General features: G+C 36.6%; 3 protein-coding genes across 4 annotated transcripts; all 3 read left to right on the forward strand.

Moving 5' to 3' along the window:
* Positions 1-286: 286 nt before the first annotated feature.
* Positions 287-3,838, forward strand: LOC106921588 (uncharacterized). The gene is made up of 2 exons (XM_014993367.2): positions 287-731; positions 2,458-3,838. The coding sequence occupies exons 1-2, from the start codon at positions 641-643 to the stop codon at positions 3,573-3,575; spliced, it is 1,209 nt and encodes a 402-aa protein (XP_014848853.2). The 5' UTR covers positions 287-640; the 3' UTR covers positions 3,576-3,838.
* Positions 3,839-4,209: 371 nt separating this feature from the next.
* On the forward strand, positions 4,210-11,945 carry LOC148156499 (uncharacterized). Its single transcript, XM_088009854.1, has 2 exons — positions 4,210-4,420; positions 10,153-11,945. Exons 1-2 carry the CDS (start codon positions 4,357-4,359, stop codon positions 11,814-11,816), a joined length of 1,728 nt encoding a protein of 575 aa, XP_087865980.1. The 5' UTR covers positions 4,210-4,356; the 3' UTR covers positions 11,817-11,945.
* A 1,983-nt stretch (positions 11,946-13,928) lies between these two features.
* Positions 13,929-24,783, forward strand: LOC106921587 (uncharacterized). 2 transcript variants are annotated; one of them, XM_088009889.1, is made up of 2 exons: positions 13,929-14,181; positions 22,650-24,783. In XM_088009889.1, the coding sequence occupies exons 1-2, from the start codon at positions 14,118-14,120 to the stop codon at positions 23,483-23,485; spliced, it is 900 nt and encodes a 299-aa protein (XP_087866015.1). In that variant the 5' UTR covers positions 13,929-14,117; the 3' UTR covers positions 23,486-24,783. The 2 variants fall into 2 exon arrangements, with proteins under 2 accessions (XP_087866015.1, XP_087866014.1); XM_088009888.1 differs by lacking the exon at positions 22,650-24,783 and adding an exon at positions 15,396-16,945 and having other exon boundaries at positions 13,932-14,181.
* Positions 24,784-26,396: the final 1,613 nt, after the last annotated feature.

A 26,396-nucleotide genomic window follows, 5' to 3' on the forward strand; every position in this document is an offset into this window, starting at 1 on the left:
CGGAGTATAAGGGAGCTGAGGTTCAATGTTAAGGAGGAACAAATCTGACATAATTAAGAAGAAACGAAGAAACAAATTCTCAATAAGTAAGAAATGTTATTAATTGGCTTCTTTATTTAATCACCTTTGCAATAATAATTACCTTATTTATTTATTTGTGTATTTACTGAATGAATGAATAACTAAATAAAGGTTATTACTGGAAATGTGATTAAATAAAGAAGAATTAATGATATGCTTATTTATTTCTGAACATATTCTTAATTATATCAGTTTTGGTCCTCCATATATAATGCTGCGTTTATTTCAGGAAATCTGAAGGGAAAGACAATATTTAGAGTGTTTTTTTTGTTTTGTTTTGTTTTTAGAACTGGCACTGAATATGAAATCTTTAGACGTGATGATCATATGATCCAAAAGGTGGCGACAATGCAACAATATGAATTTCGACAGTCATATCCCCGAAGAAGAAGAAACAGAAGAAGAAGAAAACGGTGTATGTTTTGCTTGGTTGAACGTTCGAGTGTTTCTTCTAAAACAATGTCTTCATTCCAGCTTCAAATAGAGTTTGTGAGTGAGCGGTTAATTTCTGCTGAAGAAACATTTACAGAGTTTTAAAGAAATCATCGTCAAGGAAGAGATGGAGGAACAGATGGACGATCAGGATTTCTCCCGGACTCCCCAGATAATCTTACACCGAATAGATAGGAGACGCCAGCGTTTGGATGCAGGTTAAGGTCTTAATATCTGAAGCTTTGTGAATGACGATCATTTTAGTAACTGTTCCCCTCCCGTATAAGTGTTTTGTTAACAGGAAAATGAACGCAAACATCACAGTTACCCTGTTATAAGGGTTTATTTGTGTAAAGAGAAAATGGAACCAATGGAGCTAGTGCCGCGTCAGCGTTTTGCAGTATGAAACTTATAAAAAAAATTTTCTTTACATATTTGTTAAAACAATCACAGTACAATATAAGGCAGATAATCTTTTATAAAACCGGACTCCTTTGCCTTCCCCCTGCTGTCATCTGCACACATACACTGCTCCTTCAGAACCAATCGCAACCAGCACGAGGATCATTGATGATTGACAGCTTGCATCAGCAAGCTGTCAATCATTCTTGTGGAGGCGCAACACTACAACTGGTTTTCCACAAATGAGCCTTCCATGACTGCTCAGGCAAGTTAGCGTGGCCAATTATGATGGCAAATAAACATTTTGCTTGGGAAAGTATTTTTTTTTCTCTGCCATTAGCACATTTTGCTGCATGTACATGAGCTTGATTGACAGCACTAAGACACTTTTTGCTCTGACTGGTTGTTTTTGACCAGGAGCTGCACATTTCTTCAGACGGCAGAAGTATCACTGGAAGGAGTAGGAGGAGCTTGATTTATTTTTTCACAGATTATCTGTCTCATATTGGGATGTCACAAAATAGTGACAGTTTACACAAATATGTAAAAGACATTACATGTTTGTAATGTCTTTAAAATAACTTGTACTTTTTTTTTTAAGTAAAAGTAACATTCTGCAGCTTTAAGAAATCAGAATTTCAACATGTTAATGCCCATAAACGTTGTTCTCTATAGCTCTTACAAACATCATTTTAAGCTGTTAATTTTTTCAGTATAGACTTGCAGGCGATGCATGCAACATTGATTTTAGTCGCACTTTTACATGTATCTTGTAAAATAAACGTTTCCATTCCACCACATCTTACTGCTGTTGATTTGAAGAGCGGCTATGCTGAGGCACGAAGTCCACCTCGTTACAAGTCGTAACTGGGGGTAGTCAGAGTTGTTCCCGGTTTGAAATCCGAATTCAGATGGCGTTCAAGGTTATTTTTCCGAATGGAAAGTTTGAATTTCCCAGTTCCAAGTCCAACTGGAATGCAGCATAAGAAGTCGGTGGTGTTTCATTTTCTTTCTAGCTCCCTCACATGTAAATACAGAGATTTGCAACATTGCTGTAGCTAAACATGGATCCTAAGTAAACTAAACAATGAAATTTGTCCGAATGGCCATTGAAGAATCAAAGCGTGCATGAGAAAACAAAACAAAGAATAAATAAACCAAAAGAAATATTCATCACAAATAGTTGAAACCCATCAATATTTCCCCAACTCCTCTCTCCCTTCAGTTCACACCAACTCCATAGTCTTCACAGCTCAGGTTATGGTTGGTGTCCCTCTATGTCACTGATATTTCTGCTCACACTAACATGCTATGCTGATAGGCTGCAGTAGCCCACATGAGGCCCTGAAAACTGACAGCGATTGACTGTAGCAGCTTGGTAGCAAAATCGCAAGAACAACTACTGGTTGGATTAGAAATATCGTGAAATTTTAACTGTAAGAACAAATGCAGAGCAGACGGAGAGGAGATGAGGAGACAGATTTTGGATTTAACACCTGGGTCACGTTAACAACTCCATTTTGTTTCTGTTTTTTTGTCCAGATTGCCTGCAGCATAACGTTTATAAGGACGAGCTCTGTAAGCAGGAGGAATTAGAACCGCTGCAGGTGAAACAAGAACAGGAAGACCCAGGATTTCTGCAGATTAAAGAAGAGCAAGAGGATCTAGAACACAGGCAGATAAAAGTGGAAGAAAAAGAAGTTTACTGCAGTCAGGCTGATGAAGAGGTGACCCTAAAACAGGAGACTGATGCATTCAGGACTAGTCCTGTTTATGAGAAAACATACCAAACTGAATCAGAAACAAAAGGGATCCAAGTCATCATCCAGGAAGCTGCTGAATCTGAGAAACAAAATCAGGAAAGACGAAAGCCTTTCTCATGTGTCATCTGTGAAAAGCGTTTCGCTTTAAAATCCGCTTTCAATGTTCACATGAGAACTCATACTGGTGAAAAACTGTTTACATGCGAGACCTGTGGAAAATGTTTCCTTTTCAAATCTGCTTTCAATGATCACATGACAACTCACACAAGTGAAAAACCGTTCAGATGTGAGACCTGTGGAAAAGGTTTTAGTCTAAAAAAGTATTTAAATAAACACAAGACAATTCACACAGATGAAAAGCCTTTCTCATGTGTGACATGTGGAAAGTGTTTTGCTTTCAAATCTGCTTTTGATGCTCACATGAGAACTCACACAGGAGAAAAGCCGTTTTCATGTGAAACCTGTGGAAAATGTTTTAGTCAAAAGCAGTATTTAACTAAGCACATGACAATTCATACAGGTGAAAAGCCATTTTCATGTGTGACCTGCAAAAAATGCTTTGTATTCAAATATCTTTTTCTGGAGCACATGCGAATTCACTCAGGTGAAAAGCCTTTTTCATGTGTCACCTGTGGAAAAAGTTTCAGTAAAAAGCGTGTTTTACGTCGTCATATTATAATTCACAGAAATAAGAAGCCTTTTTGGTGTTTGACTTGTGGAAAAGGTTTCAATGAAAAATGCCATTTAACTGTTCACATGAGAAATCATTCAGGTGAGAAACCTTTTTCATGTTTAACTTGTGGAAAAGGTTTCATTCGGAAATGTTCTTTAACAAAGCACATGAGAAGCCACACAGATGAGAAGCATGGGGGGAAAATTAACACCCACCACTTGTGAAATTATGCTAAATTTGTAATGTGAAACAATAGAAGCCTAGAGAATTAAAAAACTACTCAATTCAGTAAAGCTTGTTGCCATAGATACTTTATAACTGAGTAAAAATCTACTCTAACCTTAAGTAAACATATGTTGAGTAAAAAGTACTTAATTACTTTTTCAAAACTAGTTTTGGGGTGTTTGGTGTTTTCAAATAAATTAACATATTAGGAAAAATTCTACACAAATAAAAGTTGATTTATAAACATGAGGAAGCAGAAAAAGATATTGTGTAAAATGATTCTGTTTAACAAACTGTTTTTTACTTGGAGTTTTCTTGAGTGTTGTATTTCCTGCTATTGAAGGTTATCACATTTCCCTCATGACAAAAAATTATCTAAATGTTGCATGCAGGAGAGAAAAGTAAATATAAGTGTTTTTTTTTTAAATCATAGAACAGAAAACTGGAACATACTAAAATGGTTGAACTTTCTCAATAAATCTATAGGGAAAAAAACCCCTGTGATTGGTTCGTCTTTAAGTGGCACTGTATGAGAACTCTTTAGATGTGATGATCGTATGATCCACAAGGTGGCGGTAATGTAATAACATGCAAACCGAAAGTCATAAAACCCCAAAGAAAAAGAAGAAGAAGACGACGACAGCACGCGGTCTGTTTAGTTGAATGTTTCTCTAAAAATATCTTCAGTCCAGCTTAAACGAGTTTCTCAACGAGCGGTTAACTGCTGCTGAAGAAACGTTCACGGAGTTTAAAGGAATCATCGTCAAGTCGGAGGAAGAGATGGACGATCAGCGCAGACTGCTGGATTTCTCCCGGACTCCCCGGATAATATTACATCGAATAGGTAGGAAACACCAGAGTTTGGACGAAGGTTAATGTCTAAATGTAGAAGCTTTCTGTATGAAGATCATTTTAGTAACTGTTCCCCTCCCGTATAAATGTTTTGTTAACGTGTAAATGAACGCAGACAACACAATGACCCCAGCCAGCATGCCTAGGTGGGACCCGTGTTAGGGCCCATGTAGCGCCCATGTAGGGCCACAGCCCACATGGGCGCTACATGGGCCCTAAATGGACAAACCCATTTGGGGCCATCACCATATAGGGCCCATGTGGGCTCTGGCCCTACATGGGCAAACCCATGTGGGGCCATCGTGGAACCCGCGGACAAACCCTTATGGGACCCACATGGTCTGCCCTCCTTTCCCCACATGGGGCCCACCTAGGCATGCTGGCAGGGACGCTGTGAGAATGGCTTATTTATGTAGAGAGAAAATGGAGCCAGTGACCTTCTTACGGCTCTGCTCCTTTAACTACCGAGTCTTACTCTTGAAAACAGGAGAAATGTGAACAATGCAGAGCAAGGTTAGTAAAGCTAGCAACATAAACTAATAATAGCGGTGCTAGTAGCTGTAAAATGTAATAATTTGTAATGAATTGTAAGGGCGATTGTTTGTCAAACCAGATATCCTATAAAAGTCCAACCAATAAGCCACTGCTGCACTGACGTGATGCTTCATACGCAGATAAAAGAAGTTAAATGTCCCAAAAACTTTAAGATTGCTTTTATAGTTTATTTTTCCCAGTTTGACAAGCAAATAACAAAATCTATTTTTTCATTAGTGATGTGTGGAGTAATCCAGGAGGATTTTTATGAAGCACATAAAACAGAGAACTCACCTGAACCTGAGCAGTTAAAGTTTTTATTTTTTAGTAATAAATCGTTGTCCACAGCGAGTAACAAGCAAATCTCAACTCTCTCTCTCCTGTTTGTTTCCAGTTTTCTTTTTGATTCAGCCATTGTTTCATACAACCAGATTAATCAGAATTTATGTATCAAACATCTTTTACTTGTTTATTCATTGTAAGGCTTCATGTTGCCTATTTTACATAGGCAACATATTGTCCCCTTGATGTCACAGCAGAGCACAAGAGCGTAGGAACAAGTTTATCATTGGGGGGAGACATATTGGAAACCTGAAAGATCCGTAAATAGCTTGAGCAAAAATGTCAAACAATGGTTTCATCAGCGCGTTGCTCTAATCTGACCCCTTGTAACTTGTAATCTAACGTGTTACTATTTACAATCCAATATTCAGATTAAAGTTTCCAAGTCAGTCTGTGTTAGTATTTTTTTTAAACACATATTGTTGCTTTCTTCTTTTTCCTTGGGGAGATACGTTTCATGTGTAACACCAGCGACACTAAACGATGGAGGGAAAAGAGATGCACATTTTCTAGCTGATGGATGAATTTTGCACGAGTAATCAAATTACTCTTTCAAAGTAACTATGCCATCCCTAGTAATAAACTAACTACACTATATATCATATGTTTGTAGGCTTGTCACAATAACATTTTGATTTTTGATAAATGATATTATTGTTGTTTTGAGACCTTCTTTAAGAAATAAAATCCATCCATCCCTTTTCTTTACACCCTTGTCCCTTAGTGGGGTCGGGAGAGGTAAGTAATAAAATGTTAATGGCAAAATAATAATGCAACAACATAATCTGAAAGATGGTAAACTTTAAATTATAATGAACATTTAACACTGCAACTGGAAGACATTTCAAATAAAAATAAATAAAACAAATAAAATGAATTTAAGTCTTTGTAAATAAAATTTTCCTTCAAAAAAGCTTTAGTTTATACCAAAGCACCAACCTGAAAGTTTTTTTATAATATCAAACATTTCAGTCTTATATTATATATTATTGTGATTTTCATTTAAAAGTGTTTGACCTTTTTATTTTCTGTCAAGACTTTTCACTGCTGTGTTGAATACTTTTGGCACCAAGTATCACTGCTGCAAGATAACCGATTGGTCCCTCTGCCCTTGAGAGAAATGGCTCTCCCAAGGGAAAGGGCTTGATGGCCTGTGTGTAGATAAAGTTTGCCTTCTCTCTCTTCTGTTTATCTTTTTAGTTCTTTCCTTTTCCAATATAAAAGGCCAGCTCTAGCCGAGGGAGGGCAGAACGCTCAGTGAATGGCTTGGAGGAGCAGTTTGCTGTGGCTTCTCCTTTTACAAAAACTGATATACGTTGTCTGTGGTTCTTATTGATCGTCAAAAATACCCATCTTATTCAATACAATACCATGAAATGGAAAGATTGCGCATAACCCTACCATGTAATGTTCAGGGACTTCTGAGGGATAGCGGGCCTCTCTTCCGAACATGAGGAATTATGGTGAATGCTGTGTCATTTGCTTTTTGCTGCGTATCCCAAACACCACAGCATCCAAATACTCATCCCAGGTGTGTGGATGGCCGTCCACAACCTTACTCAGAGCTCTGAGATACAAGAAAGGTGTAATATGTCACACACAACAAATGATTTCTTACAATTTTGTAAGTATTTTACCAAATACACATATTGTTTTGTGATCTTTCTTTGAAAATGTATGTATTAGAGATAGTACTCACCTTTGAAGGGTCCCATTCATTTTTTCAGCCAACCCGTTACTTTGGGGGTGGTATGGGGAACACCAACTTCGTTTAATATTGAGAACTTTGCACACTTCTTGGTTTATCTGAAAATTTACGAACAAATAACTATAACAAAATAACCTGCTTTAAACAGCATATCGAAACAAATAGTGTAAAGGAGGACATTCATAGTGTTAAATTTCTCTAAGATATTGAAAACAAATACTTACAGAATTTACAAATTCTCTTCCTTGGTCCATCAAAATCCCTTTTGGGGCCTCAAACTGATGCACAAACGTAATTATGCATTCCGTAACTTCAGGTGCCGATTTGTTCTTCAGTGGATAAGCTTGTGGCTCTTTGTGAAATAGTCAATCATGACACAAATATATTTGTGTCCAGATTTTGTTTCAGCAAGTTTTCCAATGAGGTCCATCCCAATTAGTTCAAAGGGATGGGAAACCTTAAATGAAAGACTTAATAGATTAAGGCAACAATCACCTGTTGGAGTCTTTGTCAGTTTTACTTGTACAAACTTCTCTTGTGGAGAGAAATGTTGAGAGCACAAATGTCGGTCCTTTGGAAGTTCTGTTCGGCTCCGACTTGCTCCCACTGCTGCTCCTTTATGTTTCATGTGGGAGATGATCCAGATTCACCTCACAGTTATTTTTTGTTTTTTAATTACAGCCAACAGTCACACATTGTGTCATTATCTAACATTACACCAGTCCAGTACAATATGATAAACAAGAGCTCAGGTGAAGTTAGCCTTCCTGTGTTTAATCTGTAGATTCCAGTACAGGATGGATTAAAACGCATCATCAACCCAACAGGTGAAAAGATGGAGACCTCCATGGATGAAACGTATAACAAATTATATAAACTTTTTGAAATAATTGCGTTTTGGTGTATCACAAGCAGTCTTGGTTGGCTGGGTTTTTTGGATTGTTTATTTCATTCCAAATTTGGAGAATTTTCTTATTAAAACATCAACAGAACTTTATGCCTTTCGTAATTTGGATCCACTTCATCTTACATCATGACACCCACAGTTCTTTCTATCTAACTTAGAAAAGTAAAGAAACAAATAAATTCTAAAATAAACAATTAACATAAAATTTAACTCCAAGTTTAAAGTAATAGAAATAAAAAGTAAATATCTCCAACATGTAAGACAGACTTTATTAAATGCAGCGCAGCCACAATGTGTCCACTGTGCACCTGAAATGATAGGATATGATTAATGTACACTAATATTACACCGCTACACAGCTTCAATCTATTATCGCTACAAACATCTATTTAACAAAGTTTAGTAATAGTGTTATTAAACTAAAATATTTTAAAGCACAGGGACAAAAAAGCCCACATAACAACGTATTTTGTCCTGATTAACCGCCAAGCAATAACTTGTTGAACGACTTTGCAGAGAGAAAATTAAAGATTATAAATATATTTAGAAGCTCCCTGTTATGTAAACTAAAAACATGAAGGCTTGATGAAAGCCAAGTACAAAGTAAATTAAATAAAACTTACTGTAATTTGCAATGAAATAAAACGCATGAAACAAAATTTCCACAGGTAGGATGTATTTTTAAGAAATCTGCTGAGTAAACAGTATGTGACGTAACGTCGATGTGCGCATTACCGCAAGGTAGGACGGATTTTTGGGTAGCTCTGATAGTCACGCCCCACCATCCGTCTCAGTTGTCGAATCCTCGGGCAAGATATTTCACCTGATATGCTCGTATTATCCAGAAGGGGGCGGTAATGCAACAATGTGAAGCCGACAGTCATAAAATCCCAAAGAAGAAGAATAGGAGGAAGGAAACAGGCTTCTCAAACTGTCACATAATTCTAATATTACAATGGAGCGGTCGCAGTCTAATAGCAAATAGTCAGGAACTTAAAGGCTTCACTAATGACCTAAATACAAAACCTGATATAATATGCATTCAGGAAACATGGCTCAAGCCATCATTGCAGTTTAATATTCATGGTTATTCAGTTTTATGTAAAGACAGGATAAATGGGAATGGAGGAGGTTGTGCCATATTCTTAAAGGAAAACATAAAAAGTATTCAGCTCCAAATGATATCAGACTTAGAACTTACTGCTGTAGAAATATGGACAGATGATGAGAATATTAAAATAATAAATTATTACAATCTGTGTAAACAATTAGAAAAGTTAAAACTTGAAACAATCCTAGAATACTGGAGAGGGAAAATAGTTTGGTGTGGGGACTTCAGTACACAGCATTTTATGGGGAGATCAAGATGATTATAATGGAGGCATTTTAGAAGAGATGATTGAAGAAAATGAATTGGTCATTTTAAATAATGGAGTAGGTATTCTGGTGGACTTTATAAGGGGTAAGGAGTCTGCCATTGATCTGACTTTGGTTTCTCAATCTATTGCTGATATTTGCAAATGGAGAGTATTTAAAGAATGCACAATGGAGAGCGATCACTATCCTATTTTTGTCAGTGTAGGAATAGATACAGAGCAAGGCCAGGTAGAAACTGCGGCGAGATGGAAGTTTGGGAAAGCAAACTGGGATAATTTTAAAATGGTGACTTGAAGGTTGCTTTTATGATTCATTTTTTCCAGTTTGACGAGCAAATAAAGAAAAAAACTTTTGTTTCCTCTCCTTCTCTAGTGGAAACCAACAGGCCAACCCAGTGTATGCTGGTCTTATACCAGTTCCTTTATTTAGAGAAAATAGACCCACAGTTCTAAAGTTAATCTTAATAAATATATAATATAAAACAATTGGCAACATACAAATAAACTTGGTAAATAAACAGCAAAATATAAAGTGGACTAAAAATAAATGTTAACATATTTCAAAGTAATAAAAATAAAGGATAGCTCAAAAATAAATAAGATCTAAAAATACCATTAATGCTTACACCGAATGATTTCATAATGAATAAATAATTTATGAAAATCTGGTCATTTGATAATTTTCCAAAAGTCAACTGATCTATCTGTCTGCACTCCTGAATTTTCAAGTGTGTTATTTTGTTCCTTTCAGTCTTGCATGCGGAAAGTCTTCGGTCATTTACTTTAATAAATGGCATGTTTATTGAGGTCAACAATAAAGTTAACGATTCCTCTTTTTTTTCTGTTTTCTTGTCCAGATTGCCTGGAACATAAAGTTCATAGCCAGGAGAGGATTTCCACTCTGGACCAGGACGAGCCAGAACCTCTGCAGATGAACCAAGATGACAGTGTCATCTTCCAGGAAGCTGCTGAAGCTGAGAACCAAAATCGGGGAAGAAGAAAACCTTTCTCATGCGGCGTCTGTGAAAAGCGTTTTGCTTTCAAATCCGGTTTTGATGCTCACATGAGAACTCATACGGGTGAAAAGCCGTTTTCATGTGTGAACTGTGAAAAATGTTATAAAGTAAAATCTCAATTAACTCAGCACATGAGGATTCACACAGGTGAAAAACCGTTTTCATGTGAGACCTGTGGAAAATGTTTTCATCAAAAACAGCTTTTAACTCAGCACATTGCGATTCACAAAGGTGAAAAGCCTTTTATGTGTGTGATCTGTAACAGGTGTTTCACTTTAAAATCTGCTCTCAGTGCTCACACGAGAACTCATACAGGTGAAAAGCCTTTTTCCTGTGTGAACTGTGGAAAAAGTTTCACTGTAAAATATTCTCTCGATGTTCACATGAGATCTCATACAGGTGAAATGCCGTTTTCATGTGAGGCCTGTGGTAAAAGTTTTTCTGACAAACAGGCATTAACTTATCACATGAGGATTCACACCGGTGAAAAGCCGTTTTCATGTCTCAACTGTGCAAAATGTTTTTCAGTAAAATCTCAATTAACTCAGCACATGAGGATTCACACAGGTGAAAAGCCGTTTTCATGCGAGACCTGTGGTAAAAGTTTTCATCAAAAACAGCTTTTAACTCAGCACATGATGATTCACAAAGTTGAAAAATCGTTTATGTGTGAGATCTGTGAAAAACGGTTCACTTTAAAATCTGCTCTCAGTGCTCACCTGAGAACTCATACTGGTGAAAAGCCGTTTTCATGTGGGACCTGTGGTAAAAGCTTTCCTGTCAGACGGACTTTAATTGGTCACATTAGGAGTCACACTGGTGAAAAGCCTTTTGTGTGTGTGACTTGTGGACAGCGTTTTTGTACCAAACAGATTTTAACTTGTCACATGACGATTCACACTGGTGAGAAGCCGTTTACATGTGTGACCTGTGGAAAATGTTTTCGTCTAAAATGTAATTTAACTCAGCACATGACGATTCACACTGGTGAGAAGCCGTTTTCATGTCTGACCTGTGGAAAGAGTTTTCGTCAAAAATGCCAATTAACTAAGCACATGAAGATTCACACCGGTGACAATCCCTTCTCATGCGAGACCTGCGGAAAAAGCTATAGTCTAAAATATCGTTTAACTGACCACATGAAGATTCACACAGGTGAAAAGCCTTTTGTGTGTGTGATCTGTGAAAAGCGTTTTGTTTTTAAATGTACTCTCAATGTTCACAAGAGAACTCATACGGGTGAAAAGCCGTTTTCATGTGAGACCTGTGGAAAATGTTTTAGTGGAAAACTAGGTTTAACTCAGCACATGATGATTCACACAGGTAAAAAGCCTTTTGTGTGTGTGATCTGTGGGAAGTGCTTTCGTCTAAAACATCATATTAATGGGCACATGAGGAGTCACACAGGTGAAAAGCCGTTTTCATGTGTGACCTGTGGTGAAAGTTTTTGTGAAAAACGGAGTTTAACACGTCACATGAGAAGTCACACTGGTGAAAAGGCGTAGAAGTGTTTTTCATGTGAGCTGTGTTAAAGTTCATTGTAAAAGTCATCTGAATAAAAACTAGTTATAGACTGAAGGACTTTCTTGTTAAAATGAAGAAATTGTTTAATGTATTAAATGTGATTGTTTGGATCTTGACATCTGGATACTTAGAGATGTGCATCTCTGAGCAATAGTTTGTCTTTTGCTGGCATATTCTGCAGTGAAAAAAGTTCATCCTTTAAAACTGTAAATCTACGGAGTCTAATAGACAAATGTTGATCTATTTGCTGCTGTCATTCTACATCCCTGAAAGACTTCTCCATTCAATATGGGAGACATTGGGAGAGTTTGACCGGACATCGACTCCTTTCCAGAACATTCTAATAAGATTGGACTGGAGGGATTGATTTGTGTTGTTCTGTACTGCATACAGAGTGAGTGGGGTTGTTGGGATTTACTTTAATGCATGTATTACCAAATACACAAAGTACTTTTGTGTACTAATTGTAATTTTTTTCTTAGTGGCTTTGCATTCTCAAATATATTAACATACAAAAAAAATCTTTAGCAGGTTTAATGCAAAACTAGATTGAAACTGATGCTGTTATTTGTTTCACATTTTAACCAGCCTTATTTTAGCTATGTTAAAGCTTTTCGCATAAACTAAAATACCTTTGAACTTAACAGAAAATGTAATATTCACTGTAAATTTTTTTGTGAATTTATTATTCTTGATTGTACATAGTCTGTGTGATTATTGTCTTCAATAATTTGGTGTGTATCTTGTCTTGGTTGTATTGTTTTTCTCTTTTTTGCTGTCTTGTTAAAGATTACTTTCTTTTAATGCTGAAACTAATTTACCTAATATGGCTTAAAAAGTAACTATAACACAAGGTGAATGTTGAATGCTACTGCAGAAAATTGCAGGAATGTTTGAGTTTAAGTGCAGAGTGTTGCATAATATTGCTCACAAAGGGACACTATTTTATATATATATATATATATATATATATATATATATATATATATATATATATATATATAGTTAAGAAAATAAATTTAAAGTATGCTAGTTTTAAAACTTAACATGTCTTGATTGAAATAGCCTAATTATAGTTTTAAAATCAGTAACATATTCTGGCCTATTGACCTTTATGTTACCTGTAGTTACAGCAGATGGTTTGCTAGGATTGTTTGAACTGCCATTTGTCCGTGTGGGAAACAAAACAGGAATAGTTCCAGCTTTTCACACTCATCTGTGAAAAGCTGTAGAACAGCAGGAGGTCCTGGCTTTAGAGAGAGGGTCAGAGATGGGTCCTGGTTGGATGAGCAAAGATTCGCCTTATTTGAATAAATTAAAGATAAGAATATGCCTTTTACTATAAAACTTTCTACACAGAAGTAACAAATTAGATTTGCTCTCGCAATTCTCCAAAGATGTCTTTGCTTTTCTTTCTTTCTTTCCTCCTCCTTCTTTCCATTTGTGTCAGGTAAATGAATGTATGTCTCTGTTCTGCAGTTTCTGTTGTAATTTTATGCGTCGTCTTCTATTGGATTAAACTCTCCAATTCTGTGACGTCTGCACTTATTGTTGTCTTTGTGTGGCTACACGCGGCCCACCGGGAGAACCTGGGATCGAAGAAGATCGAGCCAAAGAGTTTTAAGAAATATTATAACCTAAAATCTTCAACTATATATATGTGTGTGTGTGTGTGTGTATATATATATATATACATATATATATATATATGAAAAAATATTCAATGTATTGAATAATTTTAGGATTAAAGAGAGTAATGACATTTATACTATAGTACAGTGATGAATGCACTATGGGTTAAATATTGCATCTCTATAGTGCAAACCCATTACAGATTTCCTCTTTTTGTGTTTTTGTTGCACTGAAATGATCCAAAACGCCCCAAAAAACCCAAGGCTACCACAGGCCAGTAACCCTGGTGTCTGGTAAGAACCTGCTGAGCCACCAGCCGGTACTGGCTGGTAGCTCAGCCTGTAAGAACCCCATAAATGAGCAATATGCTGCTGCCAGAATCATCCCCAGTCACCAATCTCTCGCACTGTATGACAAATATGTAGATGTGATGCTCGTATGATCCAGAAGGTGGCGGCAATGCAACAATATGAATGCGGACAGTCATAAAACCCGGAAGCAGAAGAGAAAGAGGAGGAAGAGGGAAAAGATGGCGCTGCTTTGTTTAATGTTCGAGTTTTTCTCTAAGCGAGTTTATCAACGAGCGGTTAACTGCTGCTGAAGAAACATTAACGGAGTTTAAAGGAATCATCGTCAAGTCGGAGGAAGAGATGGATGATCAGCGCAGACTGCTGGATTTCTCCCGGACTCCCCGGATTATTTTACACCGGATAGGTAGGAAACACCAGCGTTTGGATGAAGGTTAATGTTTAAGTAAACCGATAAATTCATTAAGTGTAGAAATTAGTAAAATGTTAAAGTAGGCATATCTTTTGTAATTCCAGATTTAAATATCATGAGAAATAAAAGAATACCATAAATTGATAGTATATACAGAAGTGTGAGAGGAAACGGTTATAATTTGTTCAGATTCAAGCGTTAATAAGTATTTAACACGTAACTTCAGAATCAAGGGGTTCACTCAGTTTTCGGGATTAAAAATTATGTATCTCAGTTTGAACTAGTACTGATTTCTGCCCATAGTGGTGTGGTAGGAAATGAGTCGGCTGGTAGTTTTGCTAAAAGTGCTGCAAAAAATAAAATAGTTGATTTAAATATTAAAATAAGTAAAAATTAGATAAAGCATATTATAAAAATGCATATTAAGAACAAATGGCAAAAGCAATGCGATACAGGAGGTAGTGCTAGGTTTTATTATAGTATTCAAAAAGTTGGAGAATTTAGGAAAGTTAATAGAATTAAAAAAGAAGATATTATATCCAGAATAAGATTTGGACATACAGGATTAAATAGTATTCTTAAAATAATTAATAAACATAATACAGGTTCTTGTTGTGAACAAATGGAAACAGTACAGCATATATTTTTAGATTGCAATAAGCAATGCAATGTAATACGCAGGCAAAAGAAATCCAATGTTCAAACAACTAGAAGGTGCCTTTTATGGTTTATTATTATCCAATATGGTGAGCAAATAAAGATCAAACTTGTCGTTGTTTTTGGTTTCCTCTCCTGCTCTGGTGGAAAACCACAGGCCCAACCCAGTGCATGCTGGTCCTGTACCAGTTCATACACTTATAGAAAATGGACTCACAGTTCTTTCTGTCTACCTTAGAGAAGTAAATAATGAATAAAATAAACAATTATCATACAAATAAACCACCAAAATATAAAGTGAATGATAAATAAAAATAAAGAATGCTTTCAACATAAGAAATGCCTAAAAATTATAAAATGTACTTTTAATTAACAATAATGCCTAAATTAGTTTGTCTGTCTGTTATGAGATGAATAATTTAATAATGAGTAAAAGGGATTTTTTTTTTAATTTGGTCATTTTGTAATTTCTGTAATAAACAATGAAAGTCTTCCCCCCATTTACTTTAATAAAGTTAACAATTCTTCTATTTTTCTGTTTTCTTGTCCAGATTGCCTGCAACATAACATTTATAAGGAGGAGCTATGTAAGCAGGAGGAGTTAGAACCTCTGCAGGTGAAACAAGAACAGGAAGAACCAGAACATCATCAGATAAAAGAAGAACAGGAGGATCTAGAACATCAGCAGATAAAAGTGGAAGAGAAAGAAGTTTACTGCAGTCAGGGTGAAGAACAGATTGAGTTAAAACAGGAGACTGATACCTGCATGGTGGTTCCTGTTGATGAGCAAACATCTCACATTGAATCAGAACCAAACAGGAACCAAGTCATTTTCCAGGAAGCTGCTGAAGCCGAGAACCAAAATCCGGAAAGAAGCAAACCTTTCTCATGTGTGACCTGTGAAAAGCGTTTCCCTTTCAAATGTGCTTTTGATGCTCACATGAGAACTCACACTGGTGAAAAGCCGTTTTCATGTGTGAACTGTGGAAAAGGTTTTAGTCGAAAACGGGATTTAACTCGGCACATGATGAGTCACAGTGATGAAAAGCCGTTTTCATGTGTCACCTGTGGAAAAAGTTTTTGTCAAAAACAGCATTTAACTCAGCACATAATGATTCACAGTGGTGAAAAGCCGTTTTCATGTGTGAACTGTGGAAAAGGTTTTAGTCGAAAACATCATTTAACTCGGCACATGATGATTCACAGTGGTGAAAAGCCGTTTTCATGTGTGAACTGTGGAAAAGGTTTTAATCAAAAACAGAATTTAACTCTGCACATGATGAATCACAATGGTGACAAGCCGTTGTCATGTGGGAACTGTGGAAAAAGTTTTAGTCGAAAACACGATTTAACTCAGCACATGTTGATTCACACTGGTGAAAAGCCGTTTCCATGTGTGTTCTGTGGAAAAGGTTTTCGTCACAAAGTTAGTTTAATTCAGCACATCAGGCGTCACAGGTGAAGAGCTGTAGAACTATTTTCCATATATGTCTTATGTTGAGATTCACTATAAAAGCCATTTAGATGAAAACTGGAATTATACACTGGAGGGTTTTCTTGTCTATAAAATTGTTTAATTTTCTAATTTGTGAAATGTGATCATTTGGTTCTTGACATTTGGATACTTTAAGATGTACAATATGAACTTGAAGGATTGATTTGTATTATTCTGAATGGAGAGAATGAGTGAGGTGAATGAGATTTACTTTAATACATTTTTAATCCAAAATAAAATGTGCTGTTGTGCACTAATTGTAGATTTTCACTAATTGTTTTACACTTCGAAATTTACTGTATTAAAAAATTATTTGATAGGTTTTTCTTTAAAGCAAAACTAGACTGAAACTGATGCTGTTATTTGTTCCAAATTATATTAACCAGTCTAAGCTTTTCAAAAAAAAATTAACCTGCCCTTTTACTGAGAAAATGTAATATTCAATTTAAAGATTTTTTTCCTTTGTTGATTGTTCTTAATTGTACAAAGTATGTGTGATTATTGTCTCCATTCTCCATTAATTTGTTGTGTTGCTTGTCTTAGTTGTATATTTTTTCTATTTTCTGCTGTGGCTGTTTTCTATTAAAGATCACTATCTTTTTTGAAGTTGAAACTAATTTAATCTCTACGCATACAGATATAAGTTTGAGTAAGTTCTTACAAAGTCACTTGATCACTTGCATTTCCTTTGAAAATGCTGAACGCTACTGCTGAAATATGCAGAAATATTTGAGTTCAAGTGCAGAATCAAGGTTACAAAGGTAAAGTATAATATATATTGAATAATTTTAGGATTAAAGAGAGCAACAACTTTTAACCCATAGTGCAGTAATAAGAGTGTATAAGCTAACATTTGTCAAAAAGAAAACTGCTAGCTTAAATAGCAATATCATGTAGGCTTACGCTAGCGTGTTGGTTAACATGACTTAACCCATTAAATAAGGGAGGTTTAGTTTTAGGTAAAAAAAAAATTAGCTAAAAATCTAATATTAGCTTAAATTCTATCATTACCATGTTGCTGTATGTTAGCATATAGCATGTTGTATATTAACTCAGTCCATTCAGTAAGTTAAGCTTAGCTTTTTTGTCCCAATTAAACAAAAGCTAATGTTAGCTTAAATGCTACATCATATTGGGTAACCACTGTCAGATGGGCCATGGAAAAAACTTGGATTTGACATTGTAGGTCCATTTGAGACAGCTATTAAAGGGTTATGTAATCTTTATTAGTACATTTGTTAAATATTTCTGTTACTACAAGTATGCAGATAATTTTCAAATTCATGTGGATAATAGGTTGTACTCTTCAGCAAATTATGTCCAAGTACCGTATATTTTGGAGGAATTTTAAACCTCAACAAGGGAGGAAATGTTGTGTTGTGTAATACTACTCCATGCCTCTAGGCGGAGCAAGCGAGATTATGTTAGATAAGGACAATGACGTTGTGCTCGTTCGGTTCAAGCACACCTCCCTGCAGCAAACAGAAAGGGGCGGGGACGGATCACTGTCAGTCTCTTACCTCATTTGGGAATGGGACCATTGCACTCCTGAAGTGAAGGAGGCGCTGTTTCCTATATTATCCGCGTTTTCCCATTTAAATTTTCTTTCGAAATCTGTGATATAGCTTCATCTGTAGGAAGGAGTTTCACTCTCAGCATGTATTTAAACTTCTCTTTTTTATTTACTTCAACGCAGCTCACAGCTTTTAACAAATGGGCTCTTTGCACCTCAGCTTCCGCGTTCGGGGTAAAGCGGCTCGATTGTTTCCGATCTATTGAAAATGGCCTTTTACAATAGGTGCTTTCAGGGCTTGGCCAAGGTTTGTACATCGATCCGAAGCCCCAACAAGTCATCTGGAGAAAGGTTTTAAGATGTTCGCCTCGTTATGCATTCACTGACACGAAGGTGAGTTTTACTTAAACTTTGTGGCTAACATTAACGTTAGCTTATGCTAGTAGGCAATATTCTCGGACATTGTTCTTGTAAAATGTGCTATTTAAGTATCTAAACATTCTAACGGACAATGTATTTATCTTATTTTCAAGTATATTATGTGTGTTTATTGTCGTTAGTGTCAGAGGGGAGGTTCCGGTTCGGACTTTTTACTTCCGAAGCCTGACGAAGCTCAACAAGCCTCATAGCTTGACAGTAACGCAGCTCTGGTGTCAGAGATCTGCTTCAGCTGTTCAGGTTCAAAGTTGCTGCTTTTAGAAAAATATGACCGTGTTGCTTCATGTCTCCGTGTTATTTCGGTTTATTACCTTTGCATGTTTCTTGTTCAGAGCTCAGATAGGACGGTGTTTACAGCAGTGTGTTCAGGCGGATCAGTTGCTCGGCTGTCTGGCTCTGGTCTGCTCTCGTTCCCATAAACTCTTTCAGGCTGAATATAGAAGTGATTCCATGGAAATAACTCAGGGAGGCTCCTTTATTTACCATCCGTATCCCCGGTAGTTTTAGGCTGATCCGGAGTGAAGTGAAGGCTGCAAACTTTGCTGTGCGGCGTTAGCTGGTAGCGACAGATATTTACAAGCCATCTTCTTAATTCAGGATCGCTTGGAAATTAACGAAAACTTAAAAGCCCATTATATTAGGAAGACAACAATGTTAATAGTATTATTTTTTTGCATCTGAAATACGACTTAGTCTTTTCTACCAGTCATGGAAACTCAAAGCGGAAAAAAGTGAGCCGCATTAGCTCCTGGAGATGTGACGTCAACGCCTTAGGTGCAAAGAGCTTCTTAGTCGCATCTTTTCGGGCCTACTACTGCCTCTAGTGGCATGGGGGTGGTAACACAACTAATATAATTATGTCACTAAACGAGAATACTACAACATCTTTATTATTTACTGTTAATTTCGCCATTTCTGGCAACGTGAAAGATAAATTATCTTCTAAAATATCATATTTTTCTTCAGGATGTAAAGCTAATTAGGTGACATAAACAACACCTTTATATATAAATAATATCTACATATCTCCATCACTTATAGGAGGAAGAAAAGAAATAAAACATGAAAAACAACATTATCAACAACAATAAAAAAATACCATATACAATGTATACATAAGAAATTTAATTGAGCAAAAGTCAATAACGAATAAATTAATTAGGTTCACAGACGAATAGCCAAGCAAGCAATAATCCACATTTTTGTTTTGTTGGTAGAGTCCTATATATAGGAAAAAATATGATTAAATTATTTAGTCTTCCAAGGTGGAAATTTTTCTTTCACTCTAAAACAATAAAATAAAACTCATTAATAGAATCACAATATCAACAATCTGTGCATCAAGTAAACACTTAGCATGCTACAGGTAAATGTTATCATTTAGTTTGGCTAAGAATAATTATTGCACTGTCAATGAATGACTTCTAGATGTTCTATATTTACCAGAGGAACACAATAACGCCTTCATGAGCTCAAACTGACGAAAAAAAGAGGATGGATGCTCTAAACAGTTTAGACAGAGTTGATTTTGGTTTTCACCACTATTATTACTATTACTATTATTATTACTACTATTTTTCCTGCTCTTCAAAGTATTCTTATAAGATTGTCTGTTTGTCTGCAGCTCATGGGACCAAACCAGCTGAGGAGATGAAAAGCTAAAGCACTCAACAGTTAAAACTTGAGATGAGTTAAAACTTAAGTTAAATTTTTAAGGTTTAACATTTTAACTCAGTGTTAACTAGAGGTATTGTTAGCTAATGTTACCTCTAACTAAGTAGAGGTTTTGCACAAGTTGCACTTGTTAGGTAACCCCAAGATCATTGGTTCTTCTTAAAAGATAGAGTGATGTTTCCTAAAAATGTAGCCAGTGTTTTCAGCAAAATTGAGCTGACTGTCCTGGAATGATCCAAGGTATTTAAAACTTCCCACAGTTTCAACAGGTTGGCCATCGAGTGAAACTGGAACCACTTTCAGATCTTGTTTATGTCATTTAATTAGCTCTACTTTGCTTAAGAAAATCAAAATCTTTTGCGGTTCTCCTTATGCGAGAATTAATAATAAATAATAAAGACTTCGGTATTCTGATTTAGTAATGTATTTATATTAGTTGTGCTACCACCCCCACGCCACTAGAGGCCCGAAAAGATGCGAAAAAAGAGCAGATTTCAAAGTACACAGAAAGCAACGGAAATTGTTAAAAACTGTGAGCTGTGCTGAAGTAAATAAAAGAGAGAAGTTCAAATACATGCTGAGAGAGAAACTCCTTCCTAAAGATAAAGCTATATCACAGATTTAAAAAGAAAATTAAAATGGAAGACCGCGGATAATATAGGAAATAGCGCCCCCTTCATTTCCGGAATGCAATGGTCCCATTTCCAAATAAGGTATGAGACTGACAGTGGTCTGTCCCCGCCCCTTTCTGTTTGCTGCAGCGAGGTCCTTCTCTCGTTAGGTTAGCTGTACTTGATGTGCTACGTCAAATTAGATGCACAGAGTTATCCAAGAACGTGTCTTGTTTCCACACCATTACAAATTAGAAATATTACCCAGAGAAACAGAAGGGAAGAAATAATAATGTTCAGATTAATCATATTTAAATGATTTTTTTATATTTAATAGGGAGGAAACATAATGATAAATATGAAGGGTGTGAAGAGAAAGAAAATGTAGAACACGTATTGAACTGAAAAACATGAACCTGAAAGAAATTGAGAAGAATTGTGGGAAGGACAGGTCAAGAATGGAGTCTTAAAGAAATATTAGGAAATTAAGGAAACATAATGGATATTTATAAATTAAGAAAAGCATTTTTGATTTTTATTCAAAATACAAGATTAAAAAATAGAATTTAATAGATGTAAAGTAGTGTTGCTACACACTCGTGTACAGTAGGTGGCGGTATGCACCTTAAGGTTGCTTGCGATCCACAATAATAGAAAGGAAGAAGAAGAAGAAGAAGAAGAAGAAGAAGACAGCACGTGGTCTGTTTAGTTGAATGTTTCAGTGTTTCTCTAAAAATATATTCAGTCCAGTTTAAACGAGTTTATCAACGAGCAGTTAATCCTGCTGAAGAAACTTTCACAGAGTTTAAAGAAATAACCGTCAAGTCGGAGGAAGTCTCCCGGACTCCCCGGATTATCTTACACCGAATAGGTAGGAATCACCGGCGTTTGGATGAAGGTTAATGTCTAAATGTAGAAGCTTTCTGTATGAAGATCATTTTAGTAACCGTTTCCCTCCCGTATAAATGTTTTGTTAACGTGTAAATGAACGCAGACAACACAATGACGCTGTGAGAATGGCTTATTTATGTAGAGAGAAAATGGAGCCAGTGACCTTCTTTACGGCTCTCCTCCTAGCAACATAAAATAAAAATGGCTGTGTTAGAAGCTATAAAATTTAACAATTTGTAATCAATAAATTGTAGTGGAGATTGTTTGTCAAACTAAACATCCTAAAAAACTTCTATCAACAAACCACTGCTGCACTGAGGTGATGCTTCATACGTAGATAAAAGTTAAATGTCCAAAAATCGGCTCAGGAGTCGAATGATTGGATGCAGTTCCTCAGGGCTTCATGAAGCTTCATCTCACCATCACTACTTTCATTGTTTCCTCTCCTGCTCTGGTCAAAACCCACAGGCCCAACCCAGTGCATGCTGGTCCTGTACCAGTACCTATACTGACAGAAAATGGACCCACAGTTCTTCCCGTCTACCTTAGAGAAGTAAATAGCAATAAATAAAATAAACAATTATCATACAAATAAACCACCAAAATATAAAGTGAATGATAAATAAAAAATAAATAATACCTTAAACATAATACCTAAAAATAATAAAATGTACTTTTAATTAACAATAATGCATGAATTAGTTTGGGTGTCTGTTATGAGATGAATAATTTCATAATGAGTAAAACTGATTTTCTTCTAACTTAGAAAAGTAAATAACACAAGAACAAAATCTAAACAATTATTAACCTACAAATAAACTCATGTTTGTACAAAGATATAAAGTGGACTAAAATAAAATGTTAACATAATTCAAAGAAATAAAAATAAATGATAGCTCCAAATACATAATATCTTGAAATAATAAAATTTGGTGTTAAATATTAACAATAATCCCCACTACAATTAGTTTTGGAATATATATTTTTTTAAATCCCTTCATTTCAGAATTCTCCAAATGTCAGTTGGATTTGTCGACTGATCTGTCTCTCTGTCTACGCTCTTGAATTTTTAGATGTGGGTTTTTTCTCTTTTTGTAAATTTTCTGTCGTAAACGATGAACAATTTCTCTTATTTACTTCAGTAAAGTTAACAATTACTCTTTTTCTCTGTTTTCTTCTCCAGATTTCCTGCAGTGTAACATTTATAACCAGGAGAGGAGATCCACTCTGGACTGGGAGGAGTTAGAACCTCTGCAGGTGAAACAAGAACAGGAAGAACCAGAAGATCAGCAGATAAAAGAAGAACGGGAGGATCTAGAACACCAGCAGATAAAAGTGGAAGAGAAAGAAGTTTACTGCAGTACAGATGAAGAACAACTTGAGTTAAAACAGGAGACTGATACCTGCATGGTGGTTCCTGTTGATGAGCAAACATCCCACACTGAATCAGAACCAAACAGGAACAAAGTCATCTTTCAGGAAGCTGCTGAAGCTGAGAACCAAAATCAGGAAAAAAGAAAACCTTTCTCATGTGAGACCTGTGAAAAACGTTTTGCTTGGAGATCTGCTTTTGATGTTCACATGAGAACTCATACTGGTGAAAAACCGTTTTCATGTGTGACCTGTGGAAAATGTTTTAATCACAAACAAGGGTTAACTCGTCACATGATGATTCACACAGGTGAAAAGCCGTTTTCATGTGTGACCTGTGGTAAAAGTTTTAGAATAAAACAGGATTTAACTAAACACATGATAACTCACAAGACTGAAAAGCCGTTTTCATGTGTGAACTGTGGAAAAAGTTTTAGCATAAAACTAGGTTTAACTCGGCACATGATGATTCACACTGGTGAAAAGCCGTTTTCATGTGTGACCTGTGGAAAAGGATTTAGTTACAACTTTACTTTAACTCGTCACATAAAGATTCACAACGGTGAAAAGCTGTTTTCATGTGTAAACTATGGAAAAAGTTTTCGTCACAAAGTTAGTTTAACTCAGCACATTATGACTCACTGGTGAAGAGCCGTAGAATTTTTTTCTATATGTGTCCTATGTTGAGTTTCACTATAAAATTTATTTGGTTAAAAAGTAGATATGGTTGAAACGATTCCTCAAGTGATTCAAATACCTTGATTATTAAAATTTCTAGAGGAAAATTTATCTTCCTTGAAGCTTCACTAAGTTATATTTTATTATTTAGCGGTCCATGTTCCAGCTGGGTTATTACATGCGTTGCACAGAGCTCTCACTTCCGCCTGAGTTGTTGACGAAAGCTAAGTGTTAGCAGCATACTGTTCAGTTTTCAAGTTCGGCTTGAGGATTTTATTGATTGATAATGATGTTCAGGTCTCTGTCGTTTTTCGGGGGACCAATTAACATCCTTTAAATGACTGGCGTGATGCCTGGTAGTCTTCTCCTCCCAGAGCTGCTGCCTGGTGGCGGTTCAGAGCGAACAGCGGGGAAGAGGAAGCGCTGCAGGAGTATTTATACAGGTGAGCGGATAGACTGAACACTGCGGGCGGCTGCGCATTAGATGATGTAAGTGTTGCTTTACGGACGAATCGGAAATTTATTTTATATCATCCTGGTCTCAACAAATGGTGGTGGAGCTCATTGTGGCGGCACGTAGCTGGTAGACGAGTTTCTGTGTGTGACGAACGAAGGTGTTAAATCCCGTCGCTTACATGAACACAAAAGCTATAAATGTCTGGGCAAGGAGAGAGTTCATCTATTAAACTGACTGAAGATCAATACATAAACCAAAAGCTGGAGTATAAACATTTTTTAGTATTTGTGAACCTGCATCTTTATTGAATTGAATATAATTTCTGAATTTTATATACACTTTCCTCGGGTTAACTTGTAAAGTGAGCTATTATTGTAACAAGTTAATTTTCTAAACTACAGAAATGTTATTGTTAGGGAAGCTCAACTGTAAAAATTGGACTGATGTTGATATGTGATACTAATACTGCTGTTATGTTAGATTTACCAATGTTTTATTTTTATCTTTTTTGTATCTGATTACTTGATTAATCGTAAGAATAGTCGATAGATTTCTCGATTACTAAAATATTTGTTTACAACGGCCCTAAACTAGAATTAAAGACTGGAGGGATTTTATTTTCTAGAAAGCTGAGAAATTGTTGTATTTGTTAAATGTGATCATTTAGTTCTTGACATTTGGATTCGTAGAGATGTGAAACATTTTTATTGATGCTTTGTTTTTTTTTCTGGCATATTCTGCAGCAAAAATAATGACAAACTGTATTGTTATTATATAAACATTCAATAAAACGACATGGATTATAACAAAACTGGGTGATAAATTGTTCTAGGTGGCATTTAATGCCCTTATGGCTACTGGGTAAAAACTGTTCTTCTTTGTCCTTGTTTTAATGCTCCTCTATCTGCAGCCAGTTGGAGCAAATTGTGACCTGGTGTGAGGAGTCTTTTAAAATGTTCTTAGTTTTCCTGAGGCAGCCGACCTGTGGAGTTCTTGGAGAGAAGGCAGAGAGCAGCCGATGGTCTTCTGGGCAGATTTTATGATTCTCTGGAGAGTCTTCCTCTGTGCTGCTGTGCAGCCGGAGAACCACACACAGAGACGATGGCAAAAAAGTCTCTTAGAGGTTCCCCCTAAAATGCACAGGGAGGCGGCCTCCCTAAAATGCACAGGGAGGCGGCCATTTTGGGTCAAGGGCCAAATTTTGGCCCTTGACCCATTTTTCACTTTTACTCACATTGAACTTTAACAAACTCCTATGGATTTTGACCTATTGGCTTCTTTCTTGGCCAGGATGCAGTTAAGGGGTGGGGCTTTAAAAGTTACCAAAAAAATAAAGTTTTGTAAATGTTCAGGTGGCGTGGCAGAGCGGCGAATTTGGCGTACTCACCAATGCAAATAAAACGTTATGACTTTGGCTTGCTGCCAATTGGCACCAAACTTGGCATTAGTGATTGTGGTTGGTTCCCTGATGATCCTATGTCGTCATAGTCTGACGTCATCCAAGCCCCTCCCCCTCTGAACAGGAAGTAACTTTTATTCCTTGGAAAGCTCCATCTCTGACCCGCTTGACCTGATCAAGGTGATCTTGTGCCAGATGACAGATAAGTTGGTCTCACTTGCCTTAAAGCACCAAAAGTTTTCAGCGGAGGGTGTGGCAATGGCGGTGCGGCGCAGTGACAGGTCATGGCGCTGCCATACGTTTGGCTGGACCAAACTCACTGTGATCGATCCTCGTCCACCTCCTGACAGGAATGCAGTCCAATATTGGGTGGGTGTGGCCTAATTCCTCCACAGCGCCCCCTAGAATCATTTTCAAAATCAGTCCCAAGCCATGCTTTGACCGACCATCATAAAATTCGGCACACATGTACATCTTGACAGGACATAAAAAATAATTGTACATCAAATCATGTGGGTGTGGCTAAGCCTCAAGTCTGACCGTTCGCCATGAAACATCAAGGTGGAATAACATCCCCACATAAGCTCCCAGGTGCATCAAACTTCATTTGTATCATCACAGACCAGAGCTCATCACATCACATGGCCAATTAGTGACATCACTACAACCCCTGCCCCATTCAACAGGAAGTCACATGTTTTCACACTGATTTTCTTCCCTTTACTCTGTGGTTCATGCAGATTTCAACCTGTGTTTAATGAAGCAGAACAACATGATGGTACATCAGCGTATGTTGGACAAGTGTGGGAACTGCATGAGAGTGTTCACGGTGGTGAGCGAGTGGCGCTGATGGAGCTCAAGCGATCTCAATAAGGCCAGAGCGGCGCTGAGCTGTGAGGGCCTCCAATGCTGTTTGCAGCTTTAATTTTGATTTATGCTTCTTTTAAAAGGCTCTTGAGGACACGTCCAGTTATATTTCTTAATGATTAAGCCTTGGAAATCATTATATTGAGTTAAACATGTCC

Source organism: Poecilia mexicana, unplaced genomic scaffold, assembly GCF_051168715.1.
Source record: "Poecilia mexicana isolate PSO_F unplaced genomic scaffold, ASM5116871v1 scaffold_11, whole genome shotgun sequence".
NCBI lineage: Eukaryota > Metazoa > Chordata > Actinopteri > Cyprinodontiformes > Poeciliidae > Poecilia > Poecilia mexicana.